Source organism: Bos javanicus, chromosome 7 (assembly GCF_032452875.1).
Source record: "Bos javanicus breed banteng chromosome 7, ARS-OSU_banteng_1.0, whole genome shotgun sequence".
NCBI lineage: Eukaryota > Metazoa > Chordata > Mammalia > Artiodactyla > Bovidae > Bos > Bos javanicus.
Window position 1 is genome coordinate 86543015 of NC_083874.1, and position 21951 is coordinate 86564965.

The window sequence follows — 21951 nt, forward strand, 5'->3', positions numbered from 1 at the left end:
ATGGCATGTGGGATCTTAGTTCACTGATCAAGGATCAAACCTGAGTCCTTTGGATTGGAAGGTGATTCTTAACCACTAGACCACCAGGGAAGTCCCCAATTAGAGTTTTCTAAAAAAGATATCTGAGATAACCCTAGCATTCCTGCCATATCTGACTCTCCTTGGGGGACTTGCTCTTCTATCTCTTCAAACTGGCTTTTTTGCTTTTTAGCATGCTTTGTAATTTTTTTTGTTGAAAAGTGGACGTGATATACTGGGAAAGGTAACTGTGGTACATAAACCTTTAACAATGTAGTGCTAAGGTCTGGGAGGTGGGGGAGGAGGTGTTCTGTAGTGGTGTGATTAATTAAGTCTTAGTCTTTTGGTGGATCTTGTGACTTTGGATTGTGAACTTCAGTGCCTCGGTTGTTTTTGTTTTACCCTTTTAGGTTGAATAGAATGTTTATAGAGCACTGGACTTGGGTATTTCCCTTTCTTCAGGTGCATTGGGACTCCTGATAAAACCCTAGCGTGTTAAGCTCTGGTAAATTAATTCCTCTTGAGGACAGACCTTGTTAAGAAAAACAGCATGCTCTGGTGTATTTCAGAATGGTTTCTTTCCCATCTACTTCTAAAAGCATGAGGTGGTTTTTCTCAGATATTCACTGTGAGGATCTGGTAGAACTTCTGAAAGTCTTGGGCCTGCCTTACAACAGAGTTAAAACTCTTTGAGTTGACCACAGTGAGCCTCCAGTAACTTGTCAGTCATAGTTCAGGTTTCCCTACTCTAGTGCTGGCTCCCTGGGAAGATTTCTGCTTAGGTAAGATACGATTCCCTTCATTTGCTTGTCAGTCTCAGTATTAAGGGCAGTGGTTTGCCTTATGGCTTCAGTTCTCTGATGGATCTAAGACAAATTGTTGATTTTTTAGTTTGTTCAGCTTTTACTTGTTCTTAGGACAGAGTCGCAACTTCTAAGTTCCTCATATGCCTGATTGAAAACTGGAAGTGGCTTAAAGAGGTTTTAGGTTAAAAGTTTTAATGAGGTCAAAGAGTTTGGTTTATGGGAATTTGGTGAATAAATTCTTCAAGAGAATAGTAGCCCGAGGTGATAGCAAAGTAACGGGAACAAATTTTTCAAAGTAAAAGTTCTTCTGAGAATATTTTTATTCCTAATAGTAAATATTTAGATGTCTTTTGAAACACTCAGGTTGAATTCTTTGTTTTTATTCAAATTAATCCAAAGCAAGTTGTGCTTTATTTTCAGTCTATGTTAATACATTTACTCAAATCTAAAGAATTAAGGTAGAGACTTTATCACTGAAAGAAAGTAGCTTGAAAAATGGAGGTGATGACTAACCAGTCAACAGGAATCTACTGTTTAGGTGTCCCATAGTATTTTGTAAATTGCACACTGCATTGTTCAATTATAGGAATTGATTGTGACCTTATGTTTAACAGTTAAATAATTTGGGTCTGTGTTCTTGGAATTATAGAATGCACATAATACAAGATTCCTTAGTCTTTAATATACTAAGCAAATCTTTTTAACTCTGCTTTTCCTAAACTTAAGGACATGCTTAATGAATATTCTTTGTAGAACACGCTTTGAGAAACATAGTTGCTGCTGCTGCTAAGTTGCTTCAGTCGTGTCCGACTCTGTGTGACCCCAGAGATGGCAGCCCACCAGGCTCCCCCATCCCTGGGATTCTCCAGGCGAGAACACTGGAGTGGGTTGCCATTTCCTTCTCCAATGCATGGAAGTGAAAAGTGAAAGTGAAGTCACTCAATCGTGTCTGACTCTTAGCTACCCCATGCACTGCAGCCTACCAGGCTCCTCTGTCCATGGATTTTCCAGGCAAGAGAAACATAGCAGTAGCAAGTAACTAGGTTTCTATCCACCTGGTGCTTACGTGGGAGGTACAGTAATATAGAGGAAGAACTCATAGTTTAGTCTTTGGAAAACTTGAGTTTCTGTTTGCTTTTAGTGAATCCCTATATTGGAAAATTTATTTAATTTCCTCATGCTTTAATTTTCCTTTTGTGAAATACGGTAACTTTTCTCCTTTTCAATTTAATTCACAGTGATGTTGATGTTCTATAATTATTTAAAAAAAGCTTTAGTAAAACATTTATACATAAAGTTTGTATGTGGTTCTTACAGAAGGTAAACATTTGATAATCTCTCTTCTGGGAGCTGGCGCAGCTGATGTGCATTGTCATAGAAACCAGAAACCTGTTTAAATACTGAAATAGTAAATGAATTAAGTACGTAAGTGAATGGCTTGTTAATGTTAAGTCAAAGCAGCAGGTTTTCATGTAGTTTTTTTCCTTTTGTATATACTACAATATGTGGCCAGGATAAGATAACAGTGACGCAAGAGTAAATATATATTTTAGTGTTATTCATTAAGATTTACAGGGTTAAGAGGAAGTTTCCTTAATATGAAAGTTTATCCTAATTATTAATGATACAAATATAAACAAGATAGAACACTTGAGGTAAAATCATGCAGTTATTTTTGAGATAACATCTATACTTCTACTTGCTTTTTTTCTAAGAAAGTTAAAACTGAGTTTTAGAATAATGCCTACAGTAATTTGGGGTGGAAGAGCTTTCTAAATGAAGAGTGTAAAGTATTCACATTTTTATTATTGAAAAAACTTAAAAGTGATATGATTGAAGTTTACATAATTACTTAATAGATAAAGTGAAAAATGGTTACAAAATCTTGAGAGGTATAAAAATACACATGCCAAAGAGGCAGAAACATGTGTTCCCATCAGATCTCTAACCTTAGTTGTCATAAGCTGTTAGTCACAGGAGACAACAGGTGAGAGAGGGCTAGAGCCCGGCTCTGTGTCATCCATTGACTCAGCTGCTAGGACTGATTATTGGGCAGAACCTAATGTAAATTTGCAAAACTTCCCACAGTCTTGACATGTGCAAACATTTGGTGGTATTGAGGGTTAAGGGAGTTTAAGTCCAAGATCATATAATAGATGAGGGGGCGGGCAGCAGTATGCTGGACAGTTGTACAGTATGCTGGTATGGGGTATATAATGTAGATTTAACTTTGACTACATAATGTTGTTTGTGTATAAATGTGTATTTAAGCATGTGCCCCTTTAGTATTAAAATTAAAGTTTAGTGTGAAGAGTTTTTCTATATTTCAGATTACTTTTTTAAAGTATGCTTTTTATTGAAGTATAATGCACATATAGTATAGCATTGTAAGTTTTCATCTCAGTGAATTTTAGCAGTGTTATTAGTAGGTATTATATATGCATGATATGTATTAATACATATTATTTTTTACTATTATTTGCTAATAATATCTGTTACCAGCATCCTAGAAGTCCTTTTCTGTCCCAGTCTAATACCCATGTCATGTGTCCAAAGTGAAAGGCGCTCAGTCGTGTCTGACTCTGCGACCCTAAGGACTTATACAATCCATGGAATTCTCCAGGCCATAATACTGGAGTGGGTAGCTGTTCCCTTCTCCAGGAGATCTTGCTAGCCCAGGAATTGAACCTAGGTCTCCCACATTGTAGGCAGATTCTTTACCATCTGAGCCACCAGGGAAGCCCAAGAATACTACAGAGGGTAGCCTATCCCTTCTTCAGCGGATTTTCTGGACCCAGGAATCGAGCCAGGGTCTCCTGCATTGCAGGCAGATTCTTTACCAGCTGAGCCACCAGGGAAGCCCACTTGTCCACAAGACAAATGCAATACTAACTTCTTACTCTGTAGATTATTTTTGGGTCTTAAAATTTTCTATAAAAAAAATTTTTTTTTCCTATAAATTGAGTCATATACATCCTTTTGTGTTACTTCATTAACTTTGTTACATTTATGAAATATATCCATGTTGCTTGTACAATATTTCACTCTTTCTTGGCTTGTATTTGTTAACACTGACTGACCTGTGTATTATCTTTTCTGCTACAGATAGACATGACAGGGTGTATCTAGTTTTGTCTATTACAAATAGTATAGCCATGAATTTTTATTGTGTTTTTTTTGTCAGTATATTTATGCAGTTAGGATTAGGTTTACTAGTCATAGGATGTTCATTTGATAGTAAATAGTTTTGCAAAGTGCTTATCCCAATTTACATTCTCAGTAACAAAGTATTTTGGTGGGCGTGTGATGAAATAACCCTTGTGGTTTTAATTAGAATCTTCCAGATGTAATGAATAATAATGGTGTGTATCTTTTCATATTGATTAACTTGTTTGGATAACCTCCATAAATTGACTGTTCAAGTCCTTTACCATTTTTTCTGTTTGCTTTTCTTTCTCTTTCCTAATTTTGAGTTGTTCTTTTTCCTGGCTATGAGTCTTTTGTTGGATATACATCTTAAAGATCTCAATTTTGCATCTTGCTTTATCCTCCTCCCTGTTCCTCCTCCTCCTCCTCCTTCCTCCTTCCCTGACCTGCCATTCCCCCTCATCCTTTTAAAAAATATTGATGTCCATCAATCCGGCAACATTACTGAACACCATATTCTTCATGTTTATTGTCATAAATTAATGGCAGTCTGTGTGTGAGCCTATTACTCATCTCAGTTCTATTCCTTTGGTTTACTTGTCTGTTTTTGCAGTAAGTCTTGATAAATGAGAGTGTAACAGAACCTATGATTCCCTTTTCATGACTGAAAATGACAATTTATGACTTCTTTTGATTAGTTTTGCTAGAATTAACAGTTTTGTTCATCTTTCCTGAAACCACTTTTGATTTGTTTTCTGAAGTTTCGTTATACCTTTGTTCTTGATTTCATTAATTCTGTTCATTTCTATTTTTTGCCTTTTTGATATTTAACTTTGTTCTTTCACTAATTTCTCGAGGTAAATACTTAAATAATTATTGTCATTCTCCTTTTTTGATATAAGCATTTAGGGCTACAGATTTAATTCTTAGGTATAAGAATTTTGGCTGTATGTCACAGCATTTTATATGTCTTATCTTCATTATCATTCATTTAAATACTTTGTTTTCCATTGTGGTTTCTTCTTTGATTAATAGTTAAGAGGTATGTTGCTCAATTCCCAAATAGTAGTGCTGTTTTGTTTTTTAATTGTTTGGGGTTTTTTTTTTTTTTTGGTTGTGATTTCTTAATATCAGTCCTGAGAACATTGTTCTGAATGGTTTCAGTCCTTTGAAAGGGGTCTTCCTTTTTGATATAGCATATAGCAATTTTGACTCTTGCCTGGAAAATCCCATGGACGGAGGAGCCTGGTGGGCTGCAGTCCATGGGGTCGCTAAGAGTCAGACATGACTGAGCGACTTCACTTTGACTTTTCACTTTCGTGCATTGGAGAAGGAAATGGCAACCCACTCCAGTACTCTTGCCTGGAGAATCCCAGGGACGGGGGAGCCTGTGGGCTGCCGTCTCTGGGGCTGCACAGAGTCGGACACGACTGAAGCGACTTAGCAGCAGCAGCAGCAGTTTTGACACATGTTGCATGTTCACTTGAAAATAATATTTATTCTTTTATTATTGGATGTTATTTCTGTGTAGGTCATTACATGATGTTTATGAGTCTTGGTCATATATTTTTATGTTTAATGTTTTGTTTTCTTTTGTTTGCTGCTTTTATCAACCATTAAGAGAAGCATGTTAAAGTTTCCCAACCTACTGTGGTTTATATTTTGATATTGTGTTATTGGTTATATGCCGCATCAGCTTAGCTTAAATTCCTGGTGAATCGGTCCTTTAATTATTATGAAATGACCCTTATTATCTGTATTAATACTTAAAATCTAGCTTGTCTGGTGTAATTTTTTGTTTCGTGCTAGCATGGTATGACTTTTTCCGTCCTTTCACAATCAACTTTCCTGTGTTCTTTCATTTAAGATGTATCTCTTGTGTTTTATTTTTTATCCTTTCTGACAGTCTTGATCTTTTAGTGGTTGCCCTAGAGATTACAATACTTATCATTGACTTATTGCAATCTACACAAAATACTTACTTTTACCACTTCCTTAACAATGCTAAGAACTTTGAACACTTTAACTGTACTTATATTATAATACTGCTGCTGTTTTATACATTATTGTTCTTAATTTTCATTTATGCTTCAGTACTCATTAAACAGTATTGCTTTATATGGTTGGTATTTATTTATTTATCTAAATATATACTTATTTACTGTTTTTACTTTATACTGCATTTCTATGTTTTTCTATGGGAGCCTTTTTTTGTTTTCCTATAGAACTCTTTGAGTATTTCTTTTCCTAAATATCAACTGTCAGCAGATTTGCTCTCTGTTTATCTAAGAACATGTTCATTTTGGTTTTTGAAGCATATTGTTTTTGGGCATAAAATTCTAGGTTTGCAGTTACTGTCCTTCAAAAACGTGAAGATACTCCATTCTCTCTGGTTTCCAGAATTACTGTTGCAAAGTCAGCAAGGATTTTTATTATTTCTTTGAAGATACTGCCTTTTTGTTTTGTTAGTTATTAAAATGTAGCCTTGTCTTTGATTTTTAGCATCTCTTCTGTAATGTATAATACCTAGGTGAGGCAGGCAGTCTGTCTTTCCTTCTTTCTCTTTTTCTGTCTCTTTCACCTTCTCTCTTTCTCTCCCTCCTTCCCTTCCTCTGTCTCTCATCTTGGGGTTGATATCTTTCATTAGATTTGGGAAATTGTTGTCCATTTTCTTTTCAGATTTTGCCTTTGCTCCATTCTCTTCCTCCTCTTCCTCAGCTGCCACCTTTGTTGTTGTTCAGTTGCTCTGTCACGTCTGACTCTTTGCGACCCCATAGACTGCAGTATATCAGGCTTCCATGTCCTTCCCCGTCTCCTGGAGCTTGCTCAAACCTATGTCCATGGAGTCAGTGATGCCATCCAACCATCTCATCCTCTGTCATCCCGTTCTCCTCTTGCCCTCAATCTTTCCCAGCATCAGGGTCTTTTCCAGAGTCAGCTCTTTGAATCAGGTGGCCAGAGTATTGGAGCTTCAGCATCAGTCCTTCCATTGAATACTTAGAGTTGATTTCCTTTAGGATTGACTGGTTTGATCTCCTTGCAGTCCAAGGGACTCTGAAGAGTCTTCTCCAACACCACACTTGAAAAAATTATCCCATTATTTTATATGCTCTTTTCTCTATATTCTATCCTTTTTTTCTTCTTAATGCTTCAGTAAAGATGCTTTCTATGGCAGTTGCCCATTATTAGGTTTTTAAAAATATATCTAGTCTGCTGTTACTCTTACATATTTAGTTCTTAATTCTGTAAATTCAGTTACTTTTTAATCATTCCAATTTTATGACTAAACTCTAGCTTTATCTTTTCACATATTTTCTTAGATTATTAGTCTTTCTTTTTAAATTTCAAATTTATTCACCTGTGCATCTGAGATTGATAGTTTGTAACATTTTTCTTCGTTTGATCAGTGTTTTTAGAATTTCTCCAAGTTATTAGTCTTTCCAAGAGCCAACTTTTTTTTCCTGCAGTTTTATAGTGCATCTTTGTTTTATTTCGCAGTATGTATAAAAAATTACTCTTTAGTTACCAAAAAAAAAAAAAAAAAATTCCCTTCTACCATTGACTTTCAGTTCTCTAGTTAAACTTTCTAAGATCAACTTAATCAGTTTTTTTGGATATTTATTTAACAGATAAACTTTTTAGAACCTGTCTTATACCAGGCACTGTTCTAGATGCTTAAGATAAATGAATGAATAAATGAAGATACTTTGTTTTTTGGAGATTATATTTTCCTGGGGGAAAGATATAAATGTAAATTATATAAAATATAGAGGAGATAAGTGCCATGATTAAAAAAAAGGAGACGAAATTGAACAGGATTAAGGGGTATTGATAGTGCCAGAAGGGAGTGTGCAAATTTTAATTAAGGTGGTCAGAATAGGACTCATTGAGGAGATTTTGTACTTGTGTATATTTGGATTATTTTTTTTAAGTGGTTGAATGGTTTTCTGTTGGATGTACATAATTTATTTAATTAGATCTCTAGTTATTAAATAAGTTTTATCTATCCTTTTGGTATTGTAAACAGCTATAATAATGGTCCTTGAGTGTGTTATATGAGCACACGTGTGCCTTTAAAATTTTGCTTTTTATCTTGACATATGAAGTTTTTGTGCTGTCAAATCTCAATCTTTGTATTTTTTTTTTCTTTTTTGGCTTTTCAAGCCTGGATTATCATGTATTAAGATTTATATTTAACCTGTTTGATTTAAAAATAATAATTTAATTTCTCTGGCACTTGTTTTGTATATTTTGTTTGGGAATCATTGCTTGATTACTTTCTAAACAGCTAATTGATTATTGCAGGACTGTTAATGAATACTTTTTGTATATTCAGTTTTTATGTGTCATAGGGTCCTTTTCTAGAATTGATGTGCATGAAATGGTTGAAAGATGTGCTGTTGGTAGTGTGTGATGGAAGGAAGTCTTTAGGGGGAAGAGAAAGGGCGTATATGTAATGTTTTGACTGGAGTAAAAGCATGGGTTACTCACGGTAGCAAGTCCTGTCAATGAGCTTATTGATGTTGAAGGTCAGTTAATGATTGGCTGATTAGAAGTTCATTTCTTTGTGTATAATTTGGACTTATCCGTAAAACAACCCTAAATAACTGCTGAAACTATTTCAGAGGTAAAGAATGGAGCACACATCAAGGAGAAACTAGGGAATTTTAAATGATTTTAAGCCTGTGAGTCAACTGAAGAAAAATTAGTAATCTAAAGAAAATGGAATTGATCATTAAAATATTAATAAGTAGAAGAAAGATTTCAAAGCTCAAAAGTTAAAATCTGAAACATATCAATAAAATTTATGTTTGAATGAATAAAGTATTTGGAAATAGGGTGCTTTGTAACTGAGTTGATCTTATATACAAACAATGACAATGCCAACTTCATAACTAATAGAATCTGGGTGAGGTTAGCGTAAAGATATAGAGAGGGAAGAATTAAATTTTGGGTTACACTATTGATAGTGGCCTTGTCTTCCATTTAAAAGATGGCAGACAGGCTTAGCTCAGATGGTTTAGGTTAGAATAGCTTCCCTAGAATAGACTCTTGTAGTCTGCTTTGACTAGGATATTGACTTCAAAACTTGTGGTTCTTTGAGACCCTTTGGAGTTCTGTAAAGGTTTTCATAATACTAAGCCATTATTTGCCATTTTTACATTGTTGACATTTGCACTGATGGTGCAAAGCAGTATTTCTATAACTTCAGTATAAATAAATGTAGTGTCACCAAACTGTACTAGATTTCACCACTACCATATAGTTGTAAAGAAAAAAACAAAAAACAGTTTCAATTAAGAATGTCTTTGGAGCAGTGAAAATTATTAGTTTTATTAATTTGCAATCCTGGAGTGCATGTCTTTGATTTTTCTCTCTCGCAGCACTGATTTTCCTCTGCTGTATGTGGGTTTTCTCCGGTTGTGGTGAGCAGGGGCTACTGGCAAGTCGTGGTGCATGGACTTCTCACTGCAGTAGAGCTTCTGTTGCAGCACATAGGGCTCTGGGAGCCTGGGCTTCAGCATGTGAGGTGGGGGCTTCAGTAGTTGGGGCGCACGGGGCTTCAGCCGTTGTGGTGCAGGGACTTAGGTGCCCCACAGCAACTAAGGTCCTGTGGGATCTTTCCAGACCAGGGATGGAACCTGTGTCCCCTGTATTGGCAGGATTCTTAATCACTGGACCGCCAAGGAAGTTCAGGCATATGTCTTTTCAATATTTAGTGTGATAAAATGGAAAACTCGTAATGCTACATCCCTAAGTACACTGTCTTGAAAAGCAGTTGTGTGGTTATTTGAGTTGGAGCTGAACTGGCCGCTTCTTTTATGGCACACTATCTTACTATGGTTGGTCAGACTTGAGTATTTGATAGAAGTTTTTTTGGGGAAAAGAACAAAGTGAGCCCCTTAACAACTGACAGTGTTTGGTGCTTTCAAGCAGAATTTGAGCATTCAAGTAAATATTAGAATTTTGGAAACCTTGTTATCTGCACTATAAGTTTGAGAGCTTTCTAAATACTTAAATGCCTTTTCCAATGACATTTTTTCTGGGCAGAGATTTCTTGTGGCACTATAAAACTGCTTAGCATTTTTTCAAAATATAACAACTATTTGGATGAAACATTACATACTGTAAGCTTCATATACTTTATATGCTATACTCATATACAGACTGTATAGTTTAAGAGAGATTTTTGCAGCTTGTTTCCAAAGAAAAAAATCATTTGTTAAGAATTTGTCTCATGCTCCAAGATAAAGTGGCATGCTTATATTTAAATTCCTAATATATTTAAAATAATACCTCTGATGTTAATAATTTAGACTCTTTTCTCGGGCTAAGAAAAAATGTCAGTTGACAGGCATCTCCAAAAATTTCAGGTCAATGTTTAAATAAACCATTTATTTGAAACGCTAGCCAACCCGTAAACTACAATATATTCTTCACATATGCAATTATAATAGCTAGAATTAGCAACAAACATGACATCTTACTAAAACAAAACAAAAATTAAAACCTTTATGCTGAATTCTAGAACATGACTGTGGTCAGCAAGAAAACATGTAAAATATGCACATGCGGTGCTTTGTATTTCTTGAAGAAAACCTACCAAACCCAGAGTCACGTCAGTTTTTTGAAAGCAGTGCCACTTTTCCTTCATAGTTACACTTACTACCTGAAGGGATTTATGACACCCATGTTATATTGGTGGTTGTTGCTGAAGGTTCCTAAAACCACCCTCAGATTCAGTGATTTTCTAGGGGGACCATCAGAACTTGGCAAAGCTGTTGCACTCACTGTAACAGCTTCGTATAGCCAAAGGACACAGATTACAATCAGCTAAGAAAGAAAGTGCATAGGTCAGAATCCAGGAGAGACTAATTGCAAGCCTCTGGTTGTCCTTGCACAATGGAGTCAGATAGATAGTTCTTAATTCTCCTGGTCACAGTGTGGGGCAGGATGTATGAAGTATTGCTGATCAGGAAAGCTCACCTGAGCCTTGGTGTTTAAAATTTTTATTGAGGTTTAGTCATGTAGGCCTTATGCCCCCTTGTGGCTGACCTTTTTTTACTCCATCAGTTTGACTTCAGAGGTGAACCAAGTCCTCCACTGCAAATAGTGTAAATGGTCTGGCATGGCCCAAGGTTCTCAATAAACAAAGACATTTTTAACTGGACAGGATTTTCAAGTGCGTTGAGGTTATCTCCTAGGAGCGAGGCAAAGGGGAGATAGGCAGTTTAAACAACCCAGGCCAACTGTGTAGTTGTCACACAAAGAAAGTGATATTTTTATATTATAAAATAAAACATGTTAACATTTGGAAGATCTTCATAACTCAGTGAACCAATATTGCCAGGTGGCTAGCTAGTTCACGATGCTACAAAATGTATATGAATGAATGGCATACCAGTGGATTTTATTAGCAGTGTATGGAACATTTCTGGGTGTGGTTAGAGTCTACATTTTAACTTTTAAGTAGCTACATCGAATAGCCATTTTCATAACTTATGAACCAAAACAACCAACAACTGATTGAATTCAGAAACAGATATGAGAATCCGGCTCTCTTAAGTTAGCTATTAAAGAGTATATGCAAATGTAAAATAATGCTACTCTTTTCACTAAATATTCTTTTGGAACTTGTCTTACATAAGGAATATGTTTTTTATATTGACAGTAGTAACTATTATGTGTTCATTTCAAATATTTGCTATTGATTTAAAATTTTCTCTGTTTCAATTTTTATTAATATTTATAGAAAGAACTTACATAAGCACATTTCTTGGGGGTCAAGTAAGTTTTTAAATATGTCAGAGGACCTGGACACCAAAAAACTGGTCTAGAGGTAATAGAAGGACGAGATGAACAGCTAAATTAAGGGACGAGTAGGCTTGTAACTGGGATCTCAGATAGCTAAGTAGGGATTTGAATGTTCTCATGAATCTTCAGTTCCATCCTGTCACCTTCATTCTTTGTTATTACAGACTGGCTCTAACAAGTAGTGGAAAACCTAGCAAGCATAATGAACAAAGATTCTTTCTTGCATCTGGTAGCATTTACCTTCAGAAGAAGACTGATTTTCACTTTCAGTGTGAAAAGCCCTGCTTGTACCCTGTACCATGGCATGACCAGTATTGACTGGGCTACATTCTTCAAAGAAAACTCCTCAGGAGCTGTGTTGTTGTAAGTGGGGGAGAAACAGTAGCCAGAGGGTGGTGTGAGTGTTGAGTGATTTTCCTGAATGGGATGGGTGCCGAGTATCAGCATCTTCGAGTGTCAGAAATTTGTATAGATTGCCAGTATTGTGGGAGCTCAGAGCAGGAGAGGTTGGGGTATTCAGATGAGGAAACTTAATATCTGCTCAGTTTCTCTTCTAGGAAAACAGGTATAACCACAAGGCATCATATACTAGATGATTTTTAGATCAAACCATCACGTGGGGCAGAATGGTCTTTGGGAGATGCCATTGAGGAGGTGGAATTTGTGCTCTGCCAGGAGGCATGGTGTTCCCTGGAGGGAAGAGTGATAAAAAATCTCTAGAATGGAGGTGGGAGGACAGTGCAGGTTGAGGAAATAGCTTGAATGGGAGAATGCAAGGCATTCACCGTGTGAATTCCAGTCAGGGATTATGACTTGAAAATTTCAGTGTAGGCAGGAATTTTTGACAAATTTGTTTTTCTTAGCTTCCCACCTGTCAGTGCCTACGATTGTGCCAAGTGCTAGAGTAGAGGACTGTGAAGATTACTTAAATGTCCCAGTATCCTCAAGTTCTTTTCAAATCTAATGGAGAAAACAGATATGAAAGTGACTGACTATATTGTTGTTGTTCAGTAGCTAAGTTGTGTCCAGCTCTCTGCAACCCCATGGACTGCAGCATGCCAGGCTTCCCTGTTCTTCCCTATCTCCAATATTTTGCTCAAGCTCACGTTCATTGAGTTGGTGATGCCATCCAACCAACCATCTCATCCTCTGTTGCCCCCTTCTCCTCTTGCCGTCAAGTCTTTCTCAGCATCAGGGTCTTTTCCAAGGAGTTAGCTTTTCTCATTCAGGTGGCCAAAGTATTGGAGCTTCAGCATCAGTCCTTGTGTTGAATAGTAAGTATTGATTTCCTTTAGGATTGAATAGTTTGATCTCCTTGCTGTCCAGGGGACTCCCAGGAGTTTTCTCTAGCACCACAATTTGAAAGCATCAATTGTTCAGTGCTCAGCCTTCTTTATGGTCCACTCTTACATCTGTACATGATTGTCTGAAAAACCGTAGCTTTGATTATACAGACCTTTGTTGGCAAAGTGATGTCTCTGATGTTTAATATACCATCTCTGACTCTGTGACCCCATGAACTGTAGCCCACCAGGCTCCTCTCTCCATGGGGATTCTCCAGGCAAGAATATTAGAGTGGGATACCATGCGCTCCTTGGGATCTTCCCAACCCAGGGATTGAACCCAGGTCTCCCACACTGAAGGTGGATTCTTTAATCATTTGAGCCACCAGGGAAACCCAAGAATACTGGAGTGGGTAGCTTATCCCTTCTCCAGGGGAACTTCCCGACCCAGGAATCAAACCAGGATCTTCTGCATTGTAGGCGGATTGTTTACCAGCTGAACTACAGGGAAGCCTGACCTTTGTCGGCAAAGTGATGTCTCTGATTTTTAATTCACTATCAAGGTTTGTCATAGCTTTTCTTCCAAAGAGCAAGCGTCTTTTTAATTTCATGACTGCAGTCACCATCCACAGTGATTTTGAAGTCCAAGAAAAGAAAGTCTGTCACTGTTTCCATTGTTTCCCTAATTGCCATGAAGTGATGGGACCAGAGGGCATGACCTTCATTTTTGTAATGTTGAGTTTCAAGCCAGCTTTTCCACTCTGCTCTTTGACTGTCATCAAGAGACTCTAGTGCCTCTTCACTTTCTGCCATTAGGGTGGTATCATCTTCGTATCTGAGGTTGTTGATATTTCTCTTGACAATCTTGAGTCCAGCTTGTGCTTCACGTCGCCCAGCATTTTGCATGATGTATTCTGCATAGAAGTTAAATAATCTGGGTGACAATATATACCCTTGATGTACTCCTTTCCCAATTTGGAATCACTCCATCTTTCCATGTCTGGTTCTAACTGACGCTTCTTGACCTGCATACAGATTAATCAGGAGGCAGGTAAGGTGGTCTGGTATTCCCATTCCCATCTCTTGAGGAATTTTCTACAGTTTGTTGTGATCCACACAGTCAAAGGCTTTAGCATAGTCAGTGAAGCAGAAGTACGTGTTTTTCTAGAATTCCTTTGCTATCTCTGTGATCTAACGAATGTTGGCAATTTGATCTCTGGTTCCTCTGCCTTTTCTAAATCCAGTTTGTACATCTGGAAGTTCTTGGTTCATGTACTGTTGAAGCCTAGATTGAAGGATTTTTAGCATTAACCTTGCTAGCATGTGAAATAAGTACAATCATATGGTAGTTTAAACTTTGTTTGCCATTTCCCTTCTTTGGGCTTTGAATGAAAACTGACCTTTTCTAGTCCTGTGGTCATTGCTGAATTTTCCAAATTTGCTGACATATTGAGTGCAGCACTTCAGCAGAAGCATCTTTTCGGACTTTTAAATAGTTGAGCTGGAATTCCATCACCTCCACTAGCTTGGTCTGTGGTCCTAAGGCCCACTTGACTTCACACTCTAATGTCTGGCTCTAGATGAGTGACCACACCATCGTGTGTAACTATATTATAATAAGACAAAATATCAAAAAAATCGTGTAAGAAATAAGCTGGAGCTTGATAGAAGAAGATTAATTATGACTGGAGGTTCAAGGAGATGGCACTTGTGATAGGCATATGATGAATGGCATGAATTTCTGAAGACAGTAAGGACATTTCAAGCCAAAGGAAGAGCATGATCAAAGGGATAGAGGCTTGAAAGTATGCATTTGATGTGTTTAGGAAGCGACAAATGGTCTTGTGAAGAGTGGAAAAGAATTCAGTTCTTTACTGAAAGGACTGAATTCTTTACTGAATGTCATGTCAATAGTTTGGATTTTATTCTTTTAGCAATGGGACCATTTCAGTTTTTTGAGATGCAGGTCAGGCATAGCTGTTTGGGGAAGTGTTACCGCAGATAAAGGAAATAGAAGAGCAGGAATTACTACAGGACATGATAAGAAAGGATATTGACAGTGGGAAAGGAAAAGATTAGATAAATAAAAGGAATTTGGGATTGTCCAGGCTTTTTGACCAGTTGGATATGAGATAAACAGAGGACTAAGAGCTACTGATGAGAAGTTTCCACTAGGTTGAACAATGTGTAATTTTTTTTAACCTTAAAAATATAGCAATATATAGTTTTAGTTAATAATTTGGGAGAGTGGATTGATGTATAACATAAGTCAAGATGAGAACCAGGGGAGAAGGAAGAGAAAGGATGTGGGAAGTATTATGGTGAGGTCATTTTTTGATGTGTTGAATTTGACTTATCAGTTGAGATATCCAGGTTGAAAGGTCCAGCAGTTGGAAATGCAGGTTGTCAATTATGGCTGGCTGTAGAGTTAGGAATGATTTCTGTTGAAAAATACTGTATTATACCAGGTGAACCTGATGGTTATGTGTTCTAGATCATATATACTCCTCATATTTTGGAGATGCTAAAGAAAATCCTTTTGAATATTATACATGTTGTTGAGTGCATTATATTGGGAATTAGGCAGAATGAAATTATTTAAAATACAGAGTTTTATATTAATATTAAAACTGATGTATTGTTAAAAAAGGGATGTTTTAATTTTCATAGTCACTGTGTTTATAAATAAGTACAGAATTATTTTGCAGCTCTTATTAATCTTAGGGGCAAAAGCTTTCTTTTTAATAAATGTTGTGTTTTTAAAGAAGTAGCTATCTTCTAGGGTTTTCAGAGAATGTCTCAATCTGAAATTATTACAGAGTACAGTTTGTCTCCTGTTTGAATGCTGATTTGAGAGAGGGTTAAACAGCTGTTGGTGTTATGTTTTATGTACTTAAACAAGGAGCAGTTTCAGAACAATAGTCTTTTTTTCCATTGTTTTTATCTAATAGTAATCAAGCAAATTAAATACTTCCTAGCAATTATGGGTATTTGTCTTGCTTAAGAATCAACATTGATATGAAATTGAATATACTTCAGGTAAAAATAAAATTGAATATACCAGGTAAAAATAATTTTTAAAAAATGAATACAGGCTAATCCTTTGATTTCTATTAGTGGAAGTTCAAAAATTTAATCAAATTTTTCTGTGACTTCTTAGGTAATTTGCTACACAATCTATAATTTTATTAACTTTTAGAAAACATGCAAGACAGATGTTCAAATCTATCAAAGTAGGAAATAGAGGAAATGGAAAACTAGAGAATAGTTTGCATGTTTCAACTCCAGTGATGTTGGAGATGCAGTTTGCAAGTTGGCAGAAGTGTTATGGCTAGAGAAATAGGAAGGAGTCAGTTTTGCTTTTGAAATTTTGAGTCTGCTAACTGCTAAGTCGCTTCAGTCGTGTCCGACTCTGTGTGACCCCATAGATGGCAGCCCACTAGGCTCCTCCATCCCTGGGATTCTCCAGGCAAGAACACTGGAGTGGGTTGCCATTTCCTTCTCCAATGCATGAAAGTGAAAAGTGAAAGTGAATTCGCTCAGTCGTGTCCGACTCTTAGTGACCCCATGGACTGCAGCCCACCAGGCTCCTCCGTCCATGGGATTTTCCAGGCAAGAGTACTGGAGTGGGGTGCCATTGCTGTTGCCATTAACAGTATAGAGGAGTAAAGCAGAAGGGGTGTGTGGATGTATGTGTTTGCTTAAGGATAGATGCTGACCTGTAGTTGCCTTAGGGCTTCCCAGGTGATGCAGTGGTAAAGAATCCATCTGCCAGTGCAGGAGACACAGGAGACATGAGTTTGATCCTTGGGTCAGGAAGATCCCCTGGAGTAGGAAATGGCAACCCACTCTAGTATTCTTGCCTGGAAAATTCCATGGACAGAGGAGCCTGGTGGGCTACAGTCAAGAGGGTTGCAGAGAGTCAAACATGGTTGAGTACATGCACACACACGCAGAGTCACCTTAGTTGAAACTTCTTAGAGGGTACTTGGTAACATAGAAGCTTAACAGGAAAGTCAGCCTTGGAAGAATTTGGGAATCATCATCACAGAAGTTATGCTTTGAGCTTAAGAGATACAGATATTTCCATGAGTAAGAATAGAGAAATAGAAATTTCTGAGGAAATAAAGACCAAAAAACCCATAGAAAATAAAAATGTAGGATGACCTTTGGCTTAGTTGCATTATCTTTTCATCTCCTTAAAAAAAATGTTAAATAGGAAACATATTTTGAAAAAGCATAGGGAGGAAAACTAAAACAGTGCCTAAACATGGTAGGTGCTTAAATATTTGTTGAATGAATAAAGGTAATTTGTTTAGGATATAAGGGACGTATGTGCTGTGCTTAGTTGTTCAGTCGTGTCCTACTCTTTGTGACCCCATGGACTGTAGCCCTCCAGGCTCCTCTGTCCACGGGGATTCCCCAGGTAGAAATACTGAGGGTTGCCGTGCCCTCTTCCAGGGGATTTTCCCAACCCAGGGATTGAACCCAGCTCTTCCGCATTGCAGGCAGATTCTTTACATTCTGAGCTACCAAGGAAGCCCAAGAATACTGGAGTGGGTAGCCTGTCCCTTCTCCAGGGGATCTTCCTGACCCAGGAATCCAACCAGGGTCTCCTGCATTGCAGGGGGATTCTTTACCAGCTGAGCTACCAGGGAAGCCCTTATAGGGACATATAGGAGAGAGTAATGGACTCGTAGTGGAGAACTTTGAGTGACATATTCTGATATCCCCAGCCCAGGAGATTATTGTTGAGAGCAGATGAGTGGATCGATCTGAGAATATTTTGAACTTTTAAAATGTTCTTTGAGATCCTCTTTGAGGTACTGAGAAAGTTCAACGAGTGAGGTCTTAAGTCTAGTCTAATTCAGGAGGTTATATTCTTTCCATATTATCTGATAAGAGTTAGACTTGCAAAGTATATTTTGAAAGTTTAAAATATTTTCATGTTCCCATATCTGTATATAAGCTTTTTTTGGCCTTTGCTTGCCTTTACATTTTCCCTCTGCCTGTGACATCTTTCTCCCATTCTCAGTCCTTTGCTTTCTCTGAATTAGTTGCTCCTTACCTTGTAGGTTTCCATTTAGCCATCAGTTTTTTTCAGAAGGTGCACACTAAAATGCTAAGACTGAAGTTTTCCATTTGCCCCCACATTCTAGTACTTGATGTACCAGATCACCGTTGCCTGTTTTGTCTGTATTCTCCTCGAGATCAGAAACCGTAAACTTACACGTAGTGGTGTTCTGTGGTGGTAACTTGTTTTTCTACCAGGTAGCACAGTGCTTGGCGCTTAGTTTGTTGGCCATGGACTAAAGACCATGCCAGACTGAAGTTTGCTTTTAAACTTCAGACTCGGTATTTTAAAGATGTATCTTAAAATACAGGTTAAGAAATGTTGTAATTACAGCAGGTAGCCACTGAATCACCATACCCTCCAAAGTTTTAGATCGAACACTGTGAAATTTTTTAAGTATTTTTAAGAAGAAAAACTGCCCTTCAAGATAGTTTACAACTGTGTTACAGTAATGCATTCATTGGACCAGGTAGGTGGTCACGAATCTCATTTTGTTGCCCCTTTTTTGTGTTCTTAGTTACTGGCATGAACTATAATTGTTGAAGTTCTAAGGAAAACTAAACTGTAAAAAATGGTAGTTTTCTGATAAATGAAATTCCACAGATATAATAGCTGGAAGATGTGAGGTAGGAACTGTTAGTCTCCTGCTGGTAAGTATTATGCTTTTCCTTTTTTTGGTTACTTTTAAAAAATGTCTTTAACGTGTTTGATTAGTGTACAGCATTTTTGGAAATGGTATGGCTCTCTCTGCCTTTCATTATCTGTTTTTTGAAGTGACAGGAGTTAGGTTAGTGAGAACGAGACTATCTTGGTTGAGTGTACTTCACTTTAAATTTTTGATTGCATAAGCATCATGTTATTTGGTCCTACCTTTAGTAGGATCAGTCTGTCAGTAAACTGAATTTGTGAATATATAATAGTGCTGTTTCCTTAAAACTACTTCTCCAGAACTTAAACCTCTAGGTCCAAAACCCTGTAAATATGTCACCTGTGGCAAAAGGAAATAGAATTTCTGCTCTTTTCATGAGCTAATTTGAGATACACAACCAGCTGCATAGACACACACACACACACACACACACACACACTGCTTAATGCCTGAACATACAAGTATACTCAAGAGGGCGAACATACACATGAGTATTAATTTTACTGTAGTTGGTCTAAGGATACTACAGCTCTTAGACTTAGTCTAGTGATTGTTCATGTGAATTACTAGTGACCAGATTTTAGTCTGTCTGCATAGTGATATGGGGGGAAAAAAAGACTGAATAAAATCGTTTACTGTAAGGTATCTTTACTTTCCCCTCTAAAAAGTCCATTTATTTTTGTTAACCACCAGCTTACACTGTACAACTGTAAGAAATGTGTTTGTTAAGAGGAAATGGAAGTTGCAGGAGGTTTATAGTAGTTTTAGCATATGTTTTTAGTTTATGTCTTACCGGTCTGAAATAACCAATTTAATTTCAGAAAGGACGGCACATGAGAAAATCTGCTTAACACATCTTTGAGAGTTACAGAAAAACTCTGGTTTGTGAGACGACCAGGCACACAGCGTTCCAGGTGACTCAGGTGACAAGAAATGTTCTGGCAGTTAGATTCCTGCACATGTTTCTCTGAGAACTTCGGTGCCTGTCAGCGGCATAACTAGGAGGAATAGCCTGGTGGAAAGTAAAAGTGACCTGCTAGGAGCTTCAGTGTAGTTTCCTTTTTAGACAAAGGATGTTTGTTGATAGTGCTATTTTAATTGTTTTCTACTGAGTAGACAGTTTCCATTTAGTATTGCCAGGTTAGTTAAATAGTTCGAGTTAAGTGTCTGTCTATATTCACACCAGGTTGCTTTCTTATTGTACAGATTTCTTCATTATTCTCCCTGATAAGCCTCTCCAAAGTCCCTTAAACATACTGCACCAGTGTAAAACATGCGTTTATAAAAACATTTATGTGATTCTAGATTTAGAAATATGATGATCCTGTAGCTTGCCCAACTTGTCTTTTCTAGTTAACTTACTTAATATGTTTCATGTCAGATGTTTTATCTTAGATATAGTGATTGTGTAGTGTCTACTATGTCTGCTTGTAAGATTTCTTAACAAAAAATGGCAAAACTAGCTGAGAAAAACATATTTACTTCTTAAATTTCCTGCTGTTTCTTTTTCAAATCTTCCTTAAAAGAGAGACAGAACATGAGAGAGGGATAGCTTACTTTTAAATAGGAGAACATTAGATATTTTACTATTAAAGTATTAGGCAAATTTAAGTCACAGTATCTCAAATGCATGTTGTCCTTGCTATCCCTCCAAAAAATATATCCACGTTGGGGCAGAATGAGGCTATTTGAGGGCTTCTAGAAGCCTAGAATTGCCAGGAGGAATGAGAGTATTCCAGTGTCAATTAATATGTGTGATCTGTAAAGTTCAAAGAGATGTTTTGGGAAAAGAAATTTCCTCTTAAAATCAGTATTTTAGTAGAAACAAAGATTGGTATTTCCTGTCCTCATCCCAAAATTAGATGGAAAGTAAACAAGACTGGAAAATAGGAAGATAACTGAGGCTTAGGTGATCCACAAATTCAGCAGTCAATTAGTATACAATTTGAGATTTTCATTGATGATGTTGATTTAGTCTTGTAGTCTGTGTATATTGTTTATAATTTATATGTATCAAGTTTTGTATGTATTTATTTATAATAAATTTATGCAACCTTCTGTGAAGTTAGTTATTATGTGCCTATACAGCCTGTGGTAGTGCTTTTTCATTTTTATGTATTTCTCTGAAGGAGTTTAGGACAAATATTTAATATATTTTAAGGCTGAGATGAAGATTATTTTCCCCCCTTTTTACAAGTGATGGTAATGAGGTACAAAGTTTAGAGACTTGACCATGATTATGGAGGTTTCTGGTAAGTCCTAGTCTCACCAGTCCATTTAGTCTCTTGGAGAAGGAAATGGCAACCCACTCCAGTATTCTTGCCTGGAGAATCCCAGGGACGGGGGAGCCTGGTGGGCTACCATCTAAGGGGTCGCACAGAGTTGGACACGACTGAAGCGGCTTAGCAGCAGCAGTAGCAGCAGCAGCAGAGGTGCCATTGCAACCATCTTATCTGTGCAGATGCAGTTGAAATATTCTTGTTAGTATGATTCATCTTGATAATTTGAAGTGAACATAGATCAAGAAATTCTAAGTTTTCTGAGTAAGACCATTCAGGTTTTTTCCTTGAACCTCAGAGACTTGTAGCAGTGTAATGTTTGAACACTTTCGAGAATCACATTCAACTCCATATATGCTCATATGCCTATAATTTTGTTATAGTCGTAATCAAGAATTGACATGTTTTACCTAATGTATTCAAAACTTAAGGGATTTTTGCATAAAGGGACTTACTTATAATCAGGAAACAAACGTTGTTTATTTAGTTTTAAGTCTCTGTCTTGAACTGAATACGTGTTCGAATGCCAGAATCTTACGGAAAGTACTTAGATGTAAAAATTGAAAATCACAGATATAAGTCTTTAGTTACAGGTTTATTATAACGTAGGATTGTGTAATGCCTCATGAACCTCCATGTATCATCTTACAGTGAGCTTACAAAATGAGATTTAAAAAAATCTTTTAATTTTGACGTTTTCCTTAAAATACAACAGAAATTTAACATATCAAGTACACAAAAATACTTTGTTTCAAACTGTCCTTAATTTTGTCTCTATTGAACCTGTAAATCTGCTCTCTGTGTTAACTCCACTACTTCAGGTAATAAGGAATGTACCTGTTTGACATTCCAAAGTTGAACCATGTATTTTCACAGCTAA

General features: G+C 36.9%; 1 protein-coding gene across 3 annotated transcripts in view; it reads left to right on the plus strand.

Annotated features, from left to right (window-relative positions):
* Nucleotides 1-21951, plus strand: part of RASA1 (RAS p21 protein activator 1) — a 114217-nt gene that overhangs the window by 35255 nt on the left and 57011 nt on the right. Inside the window, exon 1 of one of the 3 annotated variants that reach the window (XM_061424348.1) lies at nt 11726-12149. The exons of the other annotated variants lie outside the window; for them this stretch is intronic. Within the exon in view, the coding sequence (XP_061280332.1) occupies nt 11989-12149 (161 nt within the window). The 5' untranslated portion in view covers nt 11726-11988. Of the gene's footprint in view, nt 1-11725; nt 12150-21951 lie in introns of those variants that run through there. 3 annotated transcript variants of the gene reach the window in all.